Raw genomic sequence first — 21,720 nt, 5'->3', positions numbered from 1 at the left:
TGTTTTGTTTCTGGTTGGGCTTTTGAGTGAGCTCTTGAGGTGGCTTTTGTGGTCGTGAACATTGAAAATACCAAAGCCACCTGCTAGAAGAAGTGGTAGGGAATCATAACAGAATCGCGCGAAGAAACAAGAAATCTCAGCTTGTGTCTTCACTGTTGTTCCAACCAAGATACAGTTGCCCATTGGTGACTTTAAAGTGCTTGTGGGATTTTTCACTAGAGAAGAGCTGGCTTTTGTGATGGTAAAAAGCAGCACCATCAAGAATTCTGTGTACAGTTAATTTCTTTTCACAATGGAATGCAATATTTGTGACATTTTGCCTATGAATAATGCATTTAGTGTATGTGGATTTATTTTGGCAATTTGGTGATATTAACAAAAGAAGATTGAGTGAAAATTAGTGCAGTGATTAAATTCTGGACCGTTAGGCATTTGAATTCAAAAATTGAGGTGTGATATATCCTTTAAGGGTCGCGCCCCCTAGCGGGATTTAGCAATTACCTTTGAAAATCAAATCCTTCTAAGGGTTTTTAAGGAAATTTTGATACAAACCTTGATACAAACCGACAAAGAAAAATTCCGGTAAAAAATGGTCAGTGGAGGTCCTGAAGGATTTATGCTAAAGTCCCAATGTGGGTACAATTTTGGGGCATCTCTGACGCCACTTCAGTTGGCTCAGCAGAAGAGGTATTCCGATGGTCAGCTTCGACCCTGGCCACCGATGTACAAGAGTAACAAATCAAATGGATACCGTTCAGCGGCATCCACTAAAACATCATCATCAAACGGTAGCACCTTCAACTACTACCTCTATAGCGGTAGGAATGGAAAGTACAACAATAATGGCACAAATTTTCAACAAAAGTCCCAAGTCAATGGAAAAGCATCCACAGCACCACCCTTCAATCTAATGCAGCAACAGCCCAAAGAGCAATACTTCCTGACGCCGTCCTACCTGAGGAATGGCGGTGCTCCAAAGGCCCCCTTTCCAAGTGCCAATAACAAGGAGAATGGTCTTTTAATGATTGACCGGGAGAGAGATAGAGTGAGGAGGCTCAGTAAGACCTCAGCTCAAACTTTTCCCAATCAACGCATTAGTTGTGCCTGCAATAGATCAAAGTCCATGGAGGACATTAGGAATGACGTTGTGGTAGATTGGAGGGGACCTCAGGCATTTGGGGGCAAAGCCCAGAACTTCCTCAACAATGGACATCTTGGGAAGGGTATCAATGGGCTCCAAGAGAAACTCAATGGGCTCAATGGTATTCGACCACTAACGATTGCTGAGCAACTCAATAATAGCAAAAATACAAGGAGATCAATGGACAATTTACTCCAAGTGGACACGAACTTTACGCGCAAGTTTCAGGTGAAGAATATTAACCCATTCCTCACCATGGTATTATACATCATACGCAAATTGAGTGATTTTAGATGATTTATTCCAGGGCAATTAATATTAGGATTTCTGTCGGGAATGGATTTTTAGTTACTTTAGTCCTTCAATTACTTGGAAAAAATAGCCCGACAGAGATGGGAATACACTTTATTGTTCTTTTCTCGTTTTGCGTGAAATCATGCAAAAATTTTGCTCAAAATGGCGGACGGAAAATTCGACATCCCGTCGAATTTGTTAAAATTGACCTTCGTCCTCTTTCCTGATTTGAATTCTGGTTGCCAATGTGTTTTCTTGGATAGTTACTCTATCTAAATCAATAGAGTTTGTAATGAATTAATGTACAGAATTTTAATGCAGTGACCGTTAAGGCGCGAGTTTGAGGGCGGCTAATCCTAAAATATGAACATTCTATCTCAAGTATTTCTGGTACATTGACTGAATGGGTTAATACCAAAAAAAAACACTCAGAGAAATCTCAAACGTCTCAAGGCATCCATTAGAAAATTGTAATTGGTTAAAGTTTCTTCCAAATGTGACGATAAAAACATTTTATGAATAATTTGTGCTTTATGGGTTGTTAATTTGAACATTTCTCGCGGTTAATTTGAGAAAGTGAATGTCTTTAAAAAATTAAGTATTTCTTTGTCAGATGCGTTCATTTTAAATTTAAATATCTATGAGAGTTTCATTTGACAAATTTCTTTATTGCCAAAAGCCCAAATATAATAGTACAGTATTATGGAAAATTTAATAATTTAAATTTAATTTGAATTATTAAATATTAATTGGAAAAAGTAAAACAAATGTATGCAAATTTCGAGAGAAAACGTGCAATTTAAATTGAGATTAGACTTCTGAAGTGGGATACGCGATGCGACTTTATCAGGAGATACCACTTAATGTTTTGTGTTTTATAATCTTTATTGATTTTCTAATTACTAATATACAAGCTTTATAACTACAAAGATTGTTTTTTTAGTGTTACGTGAAAAGTAATGCACCGAAAAAATGTACAATTCTAATTTAAAAGCTTGGTATTGATTCTAATATCAATCCCAAACGTCAAAAACCTATAAATTATTTTATGGTATTCAATTCAATAAAGATATATCGATACCAGAATTGCATGAAGTCAGTGCCATAGGGAGAAAAATTACTGTAAGTTTTTTTATAGCAATCCCAAACATTTTTTTTTCATAAGAATCCAATCCCAGAAAGTGTTGAAGTCGTTAAGTCATTTCGAATTGCGATGAGAATATTCTTTTATGGTATTGAATTTAATTATACAATTTAAAGTTCAAAAATGAACACAGGCTTCAGAATAAAGGGATAAGACTAAAACCACGATGTTTTAATACCAATCCCAAGAGACTTAAGTCAATCCCACACCACATTTGGTCGCGAAAATTAATCCCAAGTTATTGTTTTTAGCATTGTATTCTTTAATTGCATTTGAAATCGAAAATTGATTAAAGGCAGTAACATAGAGGGATGAAATTTGCATCATGATGTTTTAATACGAGTCCCAAGATACTTATAGTCAATCCCACACCACAATCCCAAGTGAGAATCAATCCCAAGGGGTGCAGCAAATGCAATGCCAAATAAATGCAAAAATACAATGGAAAGTTATTCTTCTATGGTATTCAATTCAATAATACCATTAAAAATCTAAATTTTAATAAAAGCAACAGCTTAGAAAGATAAAGTTAGGATAATGGTGTTTTAATACCAATCCCAAGTGACTTAATGCCAATCCCACACACCACTTCGTCGTGAAAATCAATCTCAAAAGTTCAAAAATAAATTATAAATTTTACAAGAAGAAATTCTTTCATGTAAATTGAACTGAACAATATTATATGCCAATTCCAAACGAAGTATCCTAAAGCCAATACCAGATTTTGGATTGAGAATCAATCCCAAAGAGTCCAAAAAACAATGCCAAAAGAAATGCAAAGGTATTCTTTTACGATATTCAATCCAATAATACCATTTAAAATCCACAATTGAATAAAAACAGTAGCTTAATGCTATAAAACTAGAACAATGATGTTTCAATACCAATAACAAGGGACTTAAAGTCAATCTCACACCACATTTTGTTCTGAGAATCAATCCCAATGAGTATATAAAGGACAATTTTAAATATTAACCAATATCATATTTTCGATTGAGAATCAATCCTGAAATGTCAAAAAGCCGATTCTGAAAGAAATTCAAGAATGCAATGGAAAGTTGTTCATTTCTTGTATTGAATTCAATGATATTGTTTCGTATCTAAAATTGAATAAAGTTAGTAGCGTAAAGGAATGAAAACAGTTTCCCAACATTCTAAATCTAATACCAAAGTGTTTAAATATCAATCTCACATTTTGCCATGAGTACCATAGTAAAATGTGAGCATACCATTCTAATTTTGTAATAAAATCAATGCTATAAAATTCTATCATCAATTCTAAAGTAAGAAAAAAAGCAATGGATCTTTTTGTCTCGAATATCAATCTCAAAATGACCGAAATTAAATTTTTAATGTTACAACAAATAATCTTTTTGTGATATTGAATTTAAAACATACTATTTTAAAGTATTATAATTCCATAATTAATTAAAATTCAGTACTACTATACTAATACCAATCCCAAACAAAATGTTTCAAATTTAATTGGATATTTTGTAGTGAATATATCAATCCCAGTGTGATTATGATTTTTTTATCTTTTGTGATTATGATTGTCTTATGGTACTGAATTGCTGTGACAAAAAATTTTCCGTTTCAATCTAAAAGTTATTAAAACACATTTTAAATATGACAATAAGTCATTTTTTATGGGATTCAATTCATTGATAATGTTTCAATTCTACAATTGAAAACAGTCTGTACCACCGCTAGTATCACTATGTCAATACCAATCCCAAACAAGATACCTTAAAAGCAAATCCACATTTTGTATTGAGTTCCAATACATCATAAAGAATTTTCGGATTGGTATTAACTTGTGGTATTGCATCAGTGCCACGATATTTAACAGTTTCAATCTCAAAGGTGATTAAAACCAAATTCTAAATGTGATAACGAGTATTTTATGGTATTCAATTTAATAATATTATCTTAGTCCCACAGTTAAATCAAATTAGTACCACTATGTCAATACCAATCCCAAAGTAGTTGTTTTTAAATAAATCCCACATTTTGTATTGGGTACCAAGGGTACCAATCTCAATACGTCTAAAAGATTTTCTGATTGTTATTGTGCTGTGGTATTGAATCAATGAAAAAATATATCTCAGTGATTAAAACATAATTCTAAATGTGATAACAAGTAATATTTTTATGGTATTCAATTCAATAATACTTTTTCAGTCCCACAGTTAAATCAAATTAGTACCACTATGTCAATACCAATCCCAAAGAAGATGTTTTTAAATAAATCCCACATTTTGTATTGGGTACCAATCTCAATACGTCTAAAGGATTTTCTGATTGTTAATTTTCCTGTGGTATTGAATCAATGAATCAATGAAAAATATATTTAAGTTACAATCCCAGTGATTAAAACCAAATTCTAAATGTGATATCAAGTAATACTTTTATGGTATTCAATGCAATAATAATATTTCAGTCCCACAGTTAAATCAAATCAATATCACTATGCCAATACCAATCCCAAAGAAGTTCTCTATCAATCAATCCCACATTATCTAGTCAATCCCAATGTGTCTTAAAGTCTTTTCTAATTGTGTTTGTCTTATGGTATTGGGCAATATTGGCAAAAAAAATAGTTTGGTTCAATCCCAATCAAAACTATCCCAATCAGACAAGTGTTTCATAATTTTTTTCAGTGTATTTTCCTCAGTGTTTACATAATTAAATGCTTGATTAAGTGACTTAGATCTGTGCAATAAATTGGCGTTTGCGATGGTGAAAGGTGGATTGCTTCCTGTCAGGAATTGATTTTGAATTGAATTGAACATTTTTCATTAACTGACAACTGTCTTTAAAGATGAAAAAAAAGAGAACCCATTGAATACGCATACATAACATTTTGCAATGCTGTAGAATCTCATTTGCGAACTTCTTTCTCAAGTGGAACATCTAACTGGGATTTGTTGTGTCTCTTGGATTTATATTTTTTTTCTACCTCACATAATTCTACTTTAGTTAATTTTGTTTGTGATTTCACTGCTCCCATGAGCTTGTCTCGCAGTGTTATTAATTTTTTTTTCGTGCTATGACTTGGGTCTGCAATTGTCCAAATTAATTCCACGAGCAATCAATGATTGTGTTATGTTATTTTTTTGTTGTTGTTGAGCGGGAAAATTGAGTGGTTCATCTCACTTTTTTCGGTCACAGAACATATGTTTTAATGGCAATTGGTAGAAGAGAGACACGAGTACACAATAAGTATGCTGTAATTATGTTGTTCAAATAAGCAATTTTCTTTTTTTTTGGGAGAGGAGGGAACGGTCTGGTTTTCCCATCAATGCGATTTTAATTCAATTGCGTGTTTAAGTTGTGAGTGACTTTGAGATTTATAAGCAATTTATTGAAGAATTTGCGGTAATATGGGCATTTTTGGGTTAAAATTCAGGGTTAAATCCACCCACAGGGATCATTTAACACCACAAGAGTGTGGAATTAAATTGAGTGAGAGAATACCAATTGATGAAATGACCATTTTAGTCAAGTGTTTTTCTGACATTGACGCCAAGAATTTACGAGAAATGAATATCGTCAAAACACTCATTGATTTTTTTTGCACTCCCACTCACAAAAAAAATCTATATTTACACGTTTTTTATTATTTTTCACCATATTTTTCCAGCGCCCAAATATTGACCGTCAAAATGCATGAGATATATCTATAGTGAATAAATTTTCCAATACGCCAAAATATCCGATAAATCAGTTGAAGAAAATCACTCAAGATAAGCGTACAAGAAAAATATTTTTAACACTTCCTGCTGACGAAAAGTGTATTAGCTTTAAGAAGAAAAACAAAAAGATAGTAAGCTTATTCCAGAAAGCACCGCCTGCATCCAATTGTTAATTAAAAAGACACGAAGTGAAGTAAATTAGAATTATGGTAATATCTCATTTTAGCGTTATGTTTTTTTTCCTAATTGAAGTTAAAAAAAAATCCACAATAAAATTATTGGAATTTAATTGAAAGAAGAGAAAAAAAGATTGAAGTGAAAGAAGATTAAAATTGCGGAAGAAAATTCAAATGAAACAATTCACTTTTTTTCTAAATTAATTTTAATTTGTTTTAGAGAGAGGCGAATATGTAGTGAGAGATTTTCAGATGCAAAAAAATTTAGTGCAAAAGAATTTGCATTGTGAAAGCAATCATCTAAATAAATATTCCTTCCTTTTTGTTGTAGCCTCTTCAAGCGAACGAAGCTCGCCCCAAATTTGTCGCTGTCACCAGTCTCGAAGATGTCCAAGCTGTACGATGTGCAGAATTTCATCCCAGTGGGAGCGTTTATGCCGTTGGCTCAAATTCCAAGACATTCCGGATTTGTGAATATCCAATATTGGCAAACATTAGGTAAGTTTTCAATGCATATTTTTGGTCAATTTTCCCGCAATTCTACTAGGGCTTTCCTAAATAAGTCCCGCCCTTTAAAGCATTTTAGGCCACGCCCCTTAGTATTTGTGTTCACTCAAGCTTCACAAGAATGTTGTCTGTCGGAAATATCTAATAAGGGAAAGCAAATTTTATGAATCCTTAAAACTCACGTCCAGTTCTTCTGAAGGTCTCTTGAAAAATAAGCCCCGCCTCCACGAAAATTTAAATGAGAGCAGAATTTAAATGAAGTAACGGACAAATATTAAAAAAAATATTAAAAATATATATATATATATATAAAAAAGAAAATACAATCGGCCATTCTGAATTGTTGGCGTGATACAGTGAACTTTACATCTTAATAATAAGGACCGCCTCCAAAAACTATTGTATTGAAAAACATTTTCTACATTAATGGAAACATAATTAGGTAAGGGCGAAATAAGAAGATTCAGAAAAGAACTTTAAAAGGAAGTCATGGAAGTCATCCTGACATATTGAATTATGGGCGGGGCATAATGAACTCTACTCCTCAAAAATAGGCCTCGCCTCCAGGAAGTGTTGAGTTGAATAACAATTCTTATAAATGTTAACGGAAATAAACTTGAATAAGGACCAAAAAGACGATTCAGAAAAAACTCTAATGGAAAGCCAATCTGACATATTAAATTGTGGGCGGAGCACAATTAATTGTAATCCTTAAAATAGGCTTCGCGTCCAAGAAATATTGTCTAGTAATTCTTACAAATGTTAGCGGAAATATAATTGACCCTCCAGCCAATAAAAGAAAATTTAGAAAAGAATTTTAAAGGGAAGTCAACCTGTCATATTGAATTGTAGGCGGGGCACAATGAACTCCACTCGTTAAAAATCGGACTCGTTTTCTAAGAGGTGTTGAATTGAATGATAATTCTTATAATTTCTAACGAAAATATAACTGGATAAAACCGAAGCAAGATCTAGAAACAAAACGATAGGAAGAAAATCTGACATTTTGAGTTATGAGCAGAGCACATTGAACGTCTTAAAAAGAAGCCTCACCTCCAAGAATTATTCTACTGAAAATAGATCAATACAATAATTCCTTAATCAAGGAAACTAGTCTACTATATTGAAATGTAGGCGGGACACAATTGACTTTACTCCATGAAAATAAGCCACGCCTCCAAGAAGTATTAACCCTCTAACGGTGTTTTCCTTAATATGCGAAAAAAAGTTCTAAAACAATGTTTTCTAGGATAATTATGATTCAATAAAGTCGAAAAAGCCATCCATCCTTCATAATCTCTTTTAATTTAGGCGCTAGGTGAGAAAATATAAAATTTTTTTGGAACTCTTTTTGCTTCTAAAATTCACATTTTTAGTTTTTTAAATTTTTTAAATAATATATACAAAGTAGAATGGCATATCTTTCAGTAAAAAATAAATTTATTTTAGTCAGATAACTTTAAATCGGTATTTTTATGGAAATTGGAAATGAGTTTTTTTGCACAAATATTTTTTGTTGCCTTTTCTCTGACCTGTCACACAAAACTGGGAATAGCAACAAAACAAAGAGTCAAAATGAGTTCAAACTTTTAAGAGATGTTTATAAGACTATTACCGAGGACAGTATAGAACTTTTAAATAAATAAAACCTTTATTGTCGCTGTAAATGTGATTTTTGTGAAGACCGCCTGGAGGCGGTCATACCCGTTAGAGGGTTAAAATGAATTTACAAATTCTACATCCAGATAAAGTTTCCAGAAGTGTTAGAAAAAATTAGGTTTATTCAAAGTAAATAGCAATGCGAAAAGCTTTGGAAAGCAACGCCCTTTAAGAGGCCACGCCCTTTAAGAAACCGTGCCTCTTAAGAAGCCATGCCTTCTTGTACACATTCTTCATGATATATTTTTTATACTTCCTACTATAGGAAATCCAGGGAAACCCTTAAGTTCAAACACCTTAACGACAGTCATTGTTATTTTTTTTATGAAAGGTTTATAATGGGCGTGGCCTATTTTTTGTGGAATTGTTTACATTTAAACAATATCTTGAAGAATAAGTTTTTATTAAAATTATATTTCGAAAAAATTAAGCGTAGAATTACAATATTTTCCTTTTGTTTGCAAGTGGTAAAGGAGGCATAGTCTATTTTTGAGACAATTGAACATTTAAGCCCCTGCCACAACTTAAAAAATGATGAAAATTTGCTTGGACGATATTTTTTACTCAAATTACTTGACAAAAAGTCATAGATACACTGAGAAAATAAAAGAGCATGCGATTAACTTTTTTTCCTCATAACTTTAACAATTTTTAGGTGTAAAAATATATCACCATTTTTTAATCTTAATTTTACACCTTTTTAAGGGTAAAATTAACATGAAAAAGGGTAACTTTAACCCCCAATACACCGAAAAAGGGTAATACTTACACCGATATCGGATCAATACTGTAGGGTAAAATTAACATTTCCGGAATGTTATTTTAACTTTTTCGGATTTCTCTCCAGTATAGGTCAGATTCTTTAGAAGAACATGGGAAAAATACTTCACTGAAAGAAATCCGAAAATGTTAAAATAACATTCCGGAAATGTTTATTTTACACTGCAGTATTACCCCGAAATCGGTGTAAATATTATGCTTTTTAGGAGCATTAGGGGTTGAAGTTACCCTTTTTGATGTTAATTTTACCCTTAAAACGGTGTAAAATCGGCATTAAAAAATGTTGATATATTTTTACACCTAAAAAGTGTTAAGATTATGAGGAAAAAAAGTTAATCGCACTCCCGTTTTTTCTCAGTGTTGGGAAAATATAAAGTGTTCGAAGCCAGAGTATGTGCGAAGCCTGAAACCCTTCTCTTACTTTATTAGATGTGATTGCGCATTTAACCGATTTTGTATTTGGGGTTAATTTAGGGAAGAACACACAACATACCAGCCCCAGGTGGTGTTCAAGAGAACAAAGCACCACAAGGGATCCATCTACTGCATGGCATGGTCACCGCAGGGTGATCTCGTGGCCACGGGCTCCAATGACAAGACTGTGAAGCTGATGCGGTACAATGAAGTGCAGAGGCAGCTGGAGGGACGAGAAGTGGAGCTGACGATGCACGATGGCACCGTGAGGGATCTCTGCTTCATTGAGGACAGCACCAACAAGGCTAGTCTGCTCATCAGTGCTGGAGCTGGAGATTGCAAGATCTACGTCACGGACTGCATGACTTCGACACCCTTCCAGGCCCTCAGCGGGCACGGGGGGCACGTGTTGTCCCTCTACAATTGGGGTGGTGCTATGTTCGTTTCCGGATCACAGGTAAGAAAACTTAGAGAAATCCGAAAAAGTTAAAATAACATTCCGGAAATGTTAATTTTACAGTGCAGTATTGATCCGAAATCGGTGTAAATATTACCCTTTTCAGGTGTATTATGGGTTAAAGTTACCCTTTTTCATGTTAATTTTACCCTTAAAAAGTGTGAAATTAACATTAAAAAATGTGGGTATATTTTTACACCTAAAAAGTGTTAAAGTTACGAGGCAAAAAAGTTAATCGTACCCTCTTTTTTTCTCAGTGAAGTAACATCAACGTGATTTTATTTTACGGGAAAATCAAATTTATTTACTTAAGCAAAGAAAATTGAAAATACATCTAAAAGATTTATTTGAGAGCCCCGAAAAATATACTGAAGGCAACGAGATTGCTTTACTTTTCTCTCCTTTTACCCTGTATAAAAGAATGTATTTCCTTTGATTTTCCCTGTGCTATTTTTAATAATTCACAAATCAAGCCGAATGGAAAATTCAAGCAAAATATTTTCATATATTAACAGTTTTCACAAGAAACAGGGAAAAGATTAATTTTCGTGGAACTTGTAAGTTCCTCTTTCGTTTTGAAAATGGCAATAAAATAACAACTATTGAATTTTTAACGTTACAAAATAATCTCAGAATAATCAGAGATCAGGATAATCTCCGGTTCTAATTAACATATTGAGCTAAATTTTGGGTTTTTGGTTTCGTCTCGATGAGCACTTTCAGATGAAAGTTCAAAAAGTCACCATAGGTGGCGCTGCAATAGCGTCAAAATTCATTAAAATTCAAACTCATTTTTCTCAAAAACGGCATTGTGCAAGTTAGTCAAATTTTAGAGTGTTGTAGTCTAGGGTATGAGGTTTCCAAAAAGTGACGTGGGTTCGCTGTGGTTACAATAGAATCGGAAATATGTAGGGTCAAAGTTCACGAAATTCAACTTCGAAATTTACTTACTCTGTAAAATTTTATCCACCGTAAAGTACATTTTTTCCAAAAAACTGTCTCCAAAAATCAGGTCCCAACGGCTGAATTTTTATGATTTTAAATGAAAATTTCAGAAAAAATAGTTTAAATGCCGTTCTTTTATATGCTTAACGGTCCTATCATACTAGAATTTTCACAATTTAATTTTAACCCTCTAACGGGTAAGACCGCCTCCAGGCGGTCTTCACAAAAATCACATTTACAGTGACAATAAAGGTTTTATTTATTTAAAAGTGCTATAGTGTCCTCGGTAATAGTCTTATAAACATCTCTTGAAAGTTTGAACTCATTTTGACTCTTCGTTTTGTTGCTATTCCCAGTTTTGTGTGACAGGTCAGAGAAAAAGCAACAAAACATATTTGTCCAAAAAAAACTCATTTCCAATTTCCATAAAAATACCGATTTAAAGTTATCTGACTAAAATAAATTTATTTTTTACTGAAAGACATGCCATTCTACTTTGTATATTTTATTTAAAAAAAATGAAAAAATTAAAAATGTGAATTTTAGAAGCAAAAAGAGTTTCAAAAAAATTTTATATTTTCTCACCTAGCGCCTAAACTAAAAAGATAATGAAGAATGGATGGTTTTTTCGACTTTATTGGATCATTTATCCTAGAAAGCATTGTTCTAGAACTTTTTTTCGCATATTAAAAAAAACACTGTTAGAGGGTTAAATTCAATTGAGCCAATTGAGCGTTAAGAGATTTCTAGAATTTACTTGAAAATTTTCATAGCCAGGGGTGAAATGATAACTTTTTGATACTATCGAATCGATAGTATCGATAAATCTATATCTGTTGAATTAAGTGAATGTCGACTTTTTACGGATTGTAGGACCATTCATTGCAACATCCTTAAAAGAATGAGACTGTTGATAAACATCTATGTTGGATACAAGAAGCGCAGCTATCGTTTAAAGTTTTCAGAATCGACAGTCGATAGTATCGAAAATAAGTTATCATGTCACCCCAGGACACATTTTGCAAGAAATTTGCTCAATTTTAAATTGTGCCGCGGAATTATTGATTATGAATGACTCCGGAAAATGTGTGATTGTACTTAAAATGTGTTATAAGTCATTTATATGTTATGAAAAGGAATCCCCAAAGCCAGAAGAAAGGGTTTTAGGCAAGGGGGCTCATGAAGAGATTCTCATACAGTCTTGTTGAAAATCTGTGTGAAGTCAGCCCAAATGCGATTTTTTGACACAAGAATTTCCTTTGAATTGCTTTCGAGGAACTCAGCAAATTACTTTCGATACTGAAGCTTCACTCGCGTACAAGTTTGTCACTAATCACTGTACTATTTTTTATTTGTTTTGGCCACAAATAATATTAATTAAGAGTGAATAAATTTAATAAGAAAAAATTGGTTCAAAAGGCGACTTGTTTAACTGTATAATAAAATTGAAATTAGTGAGCAATTTTAAAATTTTAATTTGCTGAATTCAAATTTAATTGAGCAGCCACATTTATGCTATTTTAGCATGTTTAAACATATTTTGGTGGGCCAAGTACTAGTTTGTATCAATAAAGAGATGGCAAAGCGTCCCAGCTTTGCGAAATAAACTTTGGAATAACTGATCTACTAGAGATCAAATTCATTCATAAATCACAAAAGCATTTCAAAATCAAAAAATCGGTAGTTAACCGATGAAGACCGATGCAGCCGGGTTCTAATTTGCAATACTTTTCTAAAAAATCCAAATTTAACCAAAAACAAAAATGAGCCTTCCAAAGTATTAGACAATAATTCAATAATTCAAAATGGCGAATTTTCCGGTCACAGGTATGTTTCGGCGAAATTTTCGCCTGGACCAACTCTAAAACATATCCAAAAATCATTGAAAGAGCTTGGGCCAATTGTTTTGTAAAATTGGTAAAACCTCATTTTTGACCTATTTTTGAGGAATAGGGAACATATGAAAGGGGAGGGGGGAATAATAAAGAGGTTGGGTACGAGATAATGTCATTTGAGGAGGGGTCATCGAAGACTGGAAGTCGATATCTCTTACCGTTTAAGCTCCACAATAGTGAAAAGTTGAAAAAAAAGTTGATTATATAACTGCTCTCTCTTTGAGTTCACACAGTAAAAATCAAAACAAAACTCAATTCCTATTGTGACTGACTAACTTCATGTCGAAAACTTATCATTTAAATTCGGGACACGCTTTATAATTTTTGATATTATTACCAACTTTTAGTCTTTGTATGCTTTCCATCTTCTTGTAATTACTTAGCCAAAAATCAATATTTTTAACAAGAATTTCACCAAAAGAAAGCTAATTAAATTCTTTTAAAACGACGCCGACGAAAAAACAAAATCTAAAGCCTACTACGAGTGACTTTACGTCAAGCGTTCGAGAAATTTCAGCGTGCACATGCTTCAACTAGTAGTTTTTTTCTTAATTTGTCAGAAAAATATGTTATTATTTTATTGAGTTTTAATTTTGCAGAAGAATTATAAGTAATATATAAGCAAATTTTGTGGCAAACATTGGCCTGATCAGGGAGGGCAGAGACAGGTTAGGGATGGGCAACGCCGTAGTCGTTACGCCCCTGCTCTGGGAAATTTTATCCACCGTAAAGTACATTTTTTCCAAAAAACTGTCTCCAAAAATCAGGTTCCGACGGTTGAATTTTTAAGATTTTTAAATGAAAATTTCAGAAAATATAGTTTAAATGTAGTACTTTTATATGCTTAAGAATTTAAATAAAAATAAAAATTTATTATGTTAAAAAAATAGGGAAATTATGCTGTTTCCAGTCCTTTTTGACCTACGTTAGCCCTTAATGGCTTCAAGTTGAACTTTTGTAAAACCAACAAATTTTTAATTTTAGCTTTTTTTTGAGAAATGTTATTTTCTCTTTGAATTTCAGGATAAAACCGTGAGGTTCTGGGATCTGAGGACGAGGGGATGTGTAAATATGGTGACGCCAGCAACAGTTCCGGGCTCTAGGCAGGGATCCCCAGTGGCAGCGGTTTGTGTGGATCCATCTGGACGTTTGTTGGTGTCCGGACATGAGGACAGTTCTTGTGTTTTGTACGATATTCGGGGCAATCGGCCAATTCAGTGCTTCAAGCCACATGCAGCAGATATCAGGTGAGTCAGATCTTCTTGAATGACATTTTTTTCAGAGGCTAACTGTGTCTGTTGTTGTTCCGCGTCGAAAAGATCCATAAGATTCTCCCCATCTGCCTATTACTTGCTCACTGGTGGGTATGACAATAAGCTGGTGCTGACGGATCTCCAGGGTGATCTGACGATGCCCCTGCCGTCAGTTGTGGTGGCACAGCACACGGACAAGGTGATTTCTGGCCGGTGGCATCCCACTGACTTTTCCTTCTTGTCCACGTCCGCCGACAAGACGGCAACCCTGTGGGCATTGCCGCCAATTTAAGAGCGAGAAACGTGCTAATCAACTTTCGCAGTGGCAAATGCATATAGAGTTTTAATCGATTGCTAAAGGTGCATTAACATTTTTAATTACAATTTTCTTAGCCTCTTGTTCTTTACCCCAAAGGCCCCCTGTCCCTCTCCTTGTTGATTTCACGGCGTTACTATTTTGTAATTTATTAATTTACATTACTTGTTTATGTTTTTTTTTTTCAACAATTTCATTCACTCTCTGTGTACGGTGGACTGGAAAATTGCCTTTTTTTACATTATCATCATCGCTAATTTATTAAAACAAAAATTATTACACCACAGCCCCTTTTTTTAAAAAATACTTGTGGGCATTTTTTTTATTGCTAATGCATTTTATGAGTCTCAAGAAGATGGTACACAGAGAGGAACTAATGGATAATTTATTAATCTTTTTTTTTCGAAGAAAATGCAACATTTTTTCTACTGTTTTTATCTTCTTCTTCTAAGTGCAAGAAACTCAAACTTGCTCAAAGTGAAGAGTAAAAAAAAGGAAATCAAATTAAAAATAATAAAAATTGAATTAAAAAAAAATGAAGAGATACTATAACTATTAATTATTGACTATTGAACCCTTTCTTATTAATCATTGAAATGGAAGGTGAAAAGATGATGTACTATTGATGCAAAAAAAATAATGTGTTGTAGTTTTTAATATTTAAAACAGAGAACAAAAAGAAAAAAATAGTGAAAAACACAAGAACAATACACACTTTTAATAAAGAAAAATTTTGACTCGATACGAGACAAAAATAAGCTTCTGTTTGATGAAAATCTGTTGCAAAGAATTGTGTTGACAGATTTTTGTGGAAAAATCTGAGATGGTTCATTTTATAAAAGCATTGTAATAATGACAATTTATACGTACTAATGGTATTTGTCGATGTATTTTTCCAAACACACTCACCCAAAAAAAAAAAACACACAATAAAAGCAGAAAGATTTACTACTAAAAAAAAGAAGAGTATTTGAATTGAATCAACAGCGGATTCCGGATCGTGTTTTTATTCTGCCTGAGGCTTCTTTTGGGATGCCTTTTGTGGCCCCGGGGGCAGAAGAGGATGCAGAGAGAGAATTCACCTTCTTTCCATTCACACTCTTTCGTTCTCTCTTCTTGAGGCGATTCTCACTAAGAAAGAGCCACTGAAGAAGTCTTCCGCATGGTCAATCAGTAGCCCAAGTGACATGATCGATTTCTTCTCTATTTCGCCATTGGCAATTATTCATCTAACGGATAGGTATTTGGTAAGAGATTTTCTTTACAGATTCCACCGGGTTATGGTCGCTTGAATCAACAACTGTGCTAACCGTGCTAACTAATTAATTTTCAGAAAACCGTTTATCACTTTAATAATATTTTTTTTCATTACTCGAAAAGGATAATTAATAATTTGTTAAATAGCAAAAGTGAGGATAAAAAAATTTTGATATAAAGGGGTATTATTTAATGTTTGTATTAGATTATTGATAAATTCAACACAATAGTAGAATATTTTATTAAATTAAACCATACATTCTATACCCTCTCCTCTGGCCCAAAAAAGTCGCGTGTTTAGGCAAAAGTTGGAGATTAAGGAATGATTTTAAGAATATTTTTATTATTAGTAAATTACACTCAGTTCCGGGATTATACACATATTCGGGACCGAAAAAAAACGCGCGAAATGGCATTATGTATCAAGAAAATTTGCATACCAATATTCGATTTCTTTTTAATGAATTTGCTTAAAAAATCAATTTTCTGTTGCTTATCTTTGTTTTTGATCCAAATTTTCTTTTCAGATACTGATTTTTTAAATTAAGAGATGGCAAAGCGTCCCATCTTTGCGGAGTGCTCGAACTCACGAGATAGAGCTCACCGTAAATTAGCTTTTTGCATAATCTTTTGGAACCACTGATCTACTAGAGATCAAATTGATTTATAAATCACAAAAGCATTTGAAAATCAAAAAATCGGTACTTAACCGGTTCATTACCGATGAAGACCGATGCAGCCGGATTCGAATTTGCAATACTTTTCTAAAAAAAAAACAAATTTAACCAAAAAGAAAAATGAGCCTTCCAAAGTATTTGACCTTTGACCTTCAATAATTCAAAATGTCGAATTTTCCGTTCATAAGTATGTTTGGACGAAATGTTCGCCAGGACCAGCTCTAAAACATATTCAAAAATCATTGAAAAAGCTTGGGCCAATTTTTTGCAAAATTGGAAAAACCTCATTTTTGACCTATTTTTGAGGGATAGGGAACGTACGAAAGGGGAGGGGGGAAAAGTAAAGAGGTTGGGTAAGATAAGATAAGATTTTGCCAGGGGTCAGTTCTGCATTTCGGATTTCCGATGCATCCAGGCCACCAATTGGGCCCCTTATGCTTCCCCACTCCTATTCTATCTTATCCCCCGATACGGGTAGCCGCTCTATATCACAGCTCTGTGAGCAGTCAGTGCCGTTAATATGTCACAGCATCCCTTCTCGGTGTGTGTTTGGGATCAGTGACAGCGAATATTTGTATCGATTGAAGTACCACTTTCACATCGAAACTCGTTCTCGTACCAGCCTCTATTGTTTAGGCGGTTCACTTTTTTTGCCAATATGCACTATTGACATTCATTCATTCACTGGACGAATTCAAATCCGATATGGCATGAGAAATCTTTTTCTGCTGCTGCTCAGCTTTGAACCCCAGACCTCGCAGACATAGAGCTACTACTCTATCCACTGACCCACTCGAGGCCCTCAAAGAGGTTGGGTACGAGATAGTGTCATTTGAGGAGGGGTCATCGAAGACCGGAAGTCTATATCTCTTACCGTTTAAGCTCCAGAACAGTGAGAAGTTGAAAAAAAAGTCGTTTATATAAGTGCTCCCTCTTTGAGTTCGAGCAGTAAAAAAGATGGAATAAGACATCTGTAGAACGACTTAGATACCCGAAATTTCCAGGAAGTCAATTTCATACAACTTTACTTTTTTTAAAGGTTTAACTCTTTTAGTAAAAACTCTTAGTAATTATCCTTCAAACATTTAGCATTGTTTCCGAGAATTACTAGTTTGGGTCATAAAGGTTACATATAAGGGAATGTAGGCAGCCTTCGCACATTTTTTTCGTGCTTCATATTCAGGACTTTTTTCTGACAAAACTGTAAAGTGGGCAGTGAATTGCACTACACCAAAAAGTTCTCTGATCTTTTAGGTTTCTATCCATGTCTAGTCCACTATCACAGAATTGTTGGTTTTTCCTGGACATAAAAATGAAAAAAATATGACGATTTGTGCGATTCTTGCCTCCGGGGCAAGAATCGCACAAAAAATAAATTTTATCTACAATTAAGAATTATTTTCCGATTGTTATACTGTATCCCCGTGAACCCGCAGAAACTATCACTGCACTAAAAGAACATCTTTAAAACACCTTTTTTCACATTTTCTGGAGCACTGTTTTTTCTTCCAAATGAATATCGAAAAATCGACTATGAACATGTTCACACGGTTCACACTGTGAATAACCGTCGTCTCATGAAGATGGGAAGGTGACTATACGCCTGTCGAAGAGGAAATGACCACGAATGTCTCACTGTGGCTTATGAGGCTTAAGTGAGGTTATGATTTTCAAGCTGGAGTTGTCTGATATGCATGTGCGACCGCTCACACATTCAGTGTTTGAAACCACACACAGTGTAGTACTTGCGCATTTTCCGCCACCGAAAAAATAATTTCCCTCCGATACAAAAAATTATAACGTAAATATCATCTCAAGTATACTCTTCATCCACTGTGTAAGTGATTTTTTTTTAGAAATGAGTTTAACTATGAGAAATCAAATGAAATATGCGCCATCAAAATTACCCATTTTAGGCCAATTTTTTATTTGTGATCCTAGCACCTAGGATAGAAGGGTTTGGCTGCCTATTCTTACAATGAAGATAAGGTTCGTAAATACTTAACTTATGGCTAAGAAATGCGGAACCAACTCTTTCGAAATAAAGAAATATAAAAATTTTTTGAAACTCTTTTTGCTTCTGAAATTGACATTTTTATTTTTTTTTAATGTTTTTAAATAAAATATACAAAGTAGAATGACATATCTTTCAGTAAAAAATAAATTTATTTTAGTCAGATAACTTTAAATCGGTATTTTTATGGAAATTGGAAATTAATTTTTTTTTACACAAATATTTTTTGTTGCTTTTTCTCTGTCACACAAAACTGGGAATAGCAATTAAACGAAGAGTCAAAATGAGTTCAAACTTTCAAGAGATGTATATAAGACTATTACCGAGGACACTATAGCACTTTTAAATAAATAAAACCTTTATTGTCGCTGTAAATTTGATTTTTGGGAAGACCGCCTGGAGGCGGTCTTACCCGTTAGAGGGTTAAATGATCAATAAAAAATAAATCTAAGAACGGAAATTGTTAATCTTTTGGTTTGTTTTTAGGATTTTTAAGTGATTTGGTTCTTCTCCCGGTTCACCGTTGCTCTGATCTGCCGATCAATGTGTTTGCACCCTAATATAGCTTTTATTAACAACTCTGTAACTTTATTAGTATTTATTTTACGATTGTTTATCTACCTTTTTCCAACTTGTACACACAGAGAGTCTTCCCTTCTGTGTCTGTTGCGAGTCGAAGGGAATGTCTCCAGTGAACCAAGTTAAATTGACTCTGTGATAGCCACTTCCTCGTCAACCGGGAAGAGCACCAACGTCTATCGACAGGTTTTATGCGAATGATTTTACCTGGAGAGTATCTTGCACACATTTTCTCTCTCTCAAAGAGAGGGATTGCTTTTTTTGTTATATGTGTGCCTCTAAAACTCTAAGAGACCATCTCATTGTGAGGTGAGTGTGTGGAACTCTCATGAAGAATCCATCCGCAAAGAAGAACCACCGGACGCAAAAACCTTTCTTTTAGATCATTCTCTGGCAAAGGCAACAGGCAAAACGATCGTGAATTTGCTCTAGCGAGTGTAACTGAGGATTTTTCAATAATTTTTTTTTCATTCTGCATTGCCTGAACCTCGACATTTCATCAATTATTCCCGAGACAAGAAATCAATTGAGCGCGTGTTTTCAATCGATAAGTGACTTTATCGCCTTTGCGATTTTATTGATGCATTGAGTGAAAAGTGCATTGTATATTGGAGAGAGGACTTACTGACCAAACTCAATTGATCCATATTTTCACAAACACATATTTATGCCACAATTTTTATGTGGACACATGTTTGTATTGGAGTTTTAGTGCAAAGAAAAAAGAGCGCGAAAAAGTGAGTGTCTTGTAAAGTGAAATATTAGTGCGGCAATATATCGAAAAAAAAAGACTATATGGTGTTGTCTATGCAATAAATGTTGGAAAAGTATCACCAGTACATATTTAACTGACTCGTTTATTTATTGTTTCACATGAACCATACTCATAAAAAAAAAATAAGACGGCGGCATCGAATGAACTTGGCAGAAGTCGGGCAGTTTGCTTAGAGGCATCGAGAAGTGCAGTGCGTGATTCATTTTGAACATAAAACGCAACAAACTCTCCTCTGGTTCATTTTTCTGACCTTGCGTGTTGCCCAAGAAATTCCCAAGTGATACTCTATCTGCCCCTTTTCTCCATATCGCAAGACAAAAAAAAAAGAAAAAAAAACCCAACAAGAGATCCAATTCTCGCAAATCCCTCTGACTGATCTTCAGAGAATTTCACAACTTTAAAAAAAATAATTAAAAAATGTGAGATTTTTGGTGAATTATTTGCAGTTCTTAGTGTAGAAGGAATAAATTTCAAATATTTGATTAAAATGTGACGCGATTTTTTTTCTTTTCCACTGTTCTCCCAAGTATTATCTCAGTTTGTAAAGATATAAAAGTGGTTCTGTTTGTATTACTCACAAATTGTCATTGTGATTATCAGTCATTTGTGGAAATTATAGGAAAATTATTTTTCCATCCAGCTGAATGAATGAGGAAAGTCCACTTGTAAAAAGAAAAATTCACGCAGGTGAGTGACACCTTTAAAATGTTTTGATTCAAGAACATTTTATCACAAGAAAATCCATGCACTGAGGAAAATGTGAGTGTTGGCATTAATATGAAACAAGTGTAGTTTCAACACTGAGAGAAATCCGAAAAAGTTAAAATAACATTCCGGAAATGTTAATTTTACCCTGCATTATTGATCAGAAAACGGTGTAAATATTACACTTTTTAGGTGTATTAGGGATTAAAGTTACCCTTTTCATGTTAATTTTACCCTTAAAAAGGTTTAAAATTAACATTAAAAAATATTGATATATTTTTACACCTAAAAATTGTTAAAGTTATGAGGAAAAAAAGTTAATCGCACCCTCTTTTTTTTCGCAGTGAACCCAAGCTTTATTGATATAACACATTATCATTTATTGATCTCAACGCTATTTAAATCTCAATATCATGATGAAAGAATTACTCGAATGTGTTAAATTAAGCACTATTGCATGTAAAAGAAGGTATCAAATTGACACCTAATATCGAATGATGCAAGATATTTAACCCTTTAACGACCTGACAATTTTAACGGACTGAAAATCAACAATAAAAACTAAACTGAGAAACATAATCAATGATAAGTCTTAGATCTAACCTTGAAAAGTCCAACAGAGTCTTATTCGATGTATTTTGTGCTTCTATGAACGATAGGGACAAAAATGGCCCAAAAATTTAAGTAATTTTTCTTACAATACCAATGAATAATATTTCTTGCTTTAATGAAAAATATTACGTATGAGCATTGTAGTTTTTATTGCCAAAAAAGTTTTGCTTAAAAAAAATTGGAAGTATAGAAAATAAATAAAATCAATTATGAATTTGAGAATTTAAAAATTCGTCATTTTTGAGCTTAAATATTTACTGCATCTGCATAGCAAATAGCTTGAGACTTGCAAAAAGTATTCTAGATTCCTTTAACTTTCTACTTTATAATTAGACATGATAAAAAGATGACTTTAGGTAGTCAGGAAAAATGATTTTCTTCATGGGACACCGGTGTTCCAATCGTCCTTAAAGGGTTAACCT

At 33.6% G+C, this 21,720-nt stretch overlaps 2 protein-coding genes across 7 annotated transcripts in view; both read left to right on the top strand.

Annotated features, from left to right (window-relative positions):
- Window positions 1-15,640, top strand: part of LOC129800605 (WD repeat-containing protein 47) — an 80,325-nt gene extending 64,685 nt beyond the window's left edge. For all 3 annotated transcript variants that reach the window (XM_055845115.1, XM_055845117.1, XM_055845116.1), the window contains 4 exons: window positions 6,785-6,951; window positions 9,874-10,270; window positions 14,134-14,357; window positions 14,430-15,640. In XM_055845115.1, the coding sequence (XP_055701090.1) occupies window positions 6,785-6,951; window positions 9,874-10,270; window positions 14,134-14,357; window positions 14,430-14,655 (1,014 nt within the window). In that variant the 3' untranslated portion in view covers window positions 14,656-15,640. The remainder of the gene's footprint in view (window positions 1-6,784; window positions 6,952-9,873; window positions 10,271-14,133; window positions 14,358-14,429) is intronic.
- Window positions 15,641-16,727: 1,087 nt separating this feature from the next.
- LOC129800602 (band 3 anion transport protein) overlaps window positions 16,728-21,720 on the top strand; it is a 73,206-nt gene continuing 68,213 nt past the window's right edge. For all 4 annotated transcript variants that reach the window (XM_055845105.1, XM_055845111.1, XM_055845107.1 and 1 more), the window contains exon 1: window positions 16,728-20,668. The gene's annotated coding sequence lies outside the window, so the exon portion shown is untranslated. The remainder of the gene's footprint in view (window positions 20,669-21,720) is intronic.

Source organism: Phlebotomus papatasi, chromosome 2, assembly GCF_024763615.1.
Source record: "Phlebotomus papatasi isolate M1 chromosome 2, Ppap_2.1, whole genome shotgun sequence".
In the NCBI taxonomy this organism is placed as follows: Eukaryota; Metazoa; Arthropoda; class Insecta; order Diptera; family Psychodidae; genus Phlebotomus; species Phlebotomus papatasi.
This window is presented reverse-complemented; position numbering and strand designations above follow the sequence as displayed.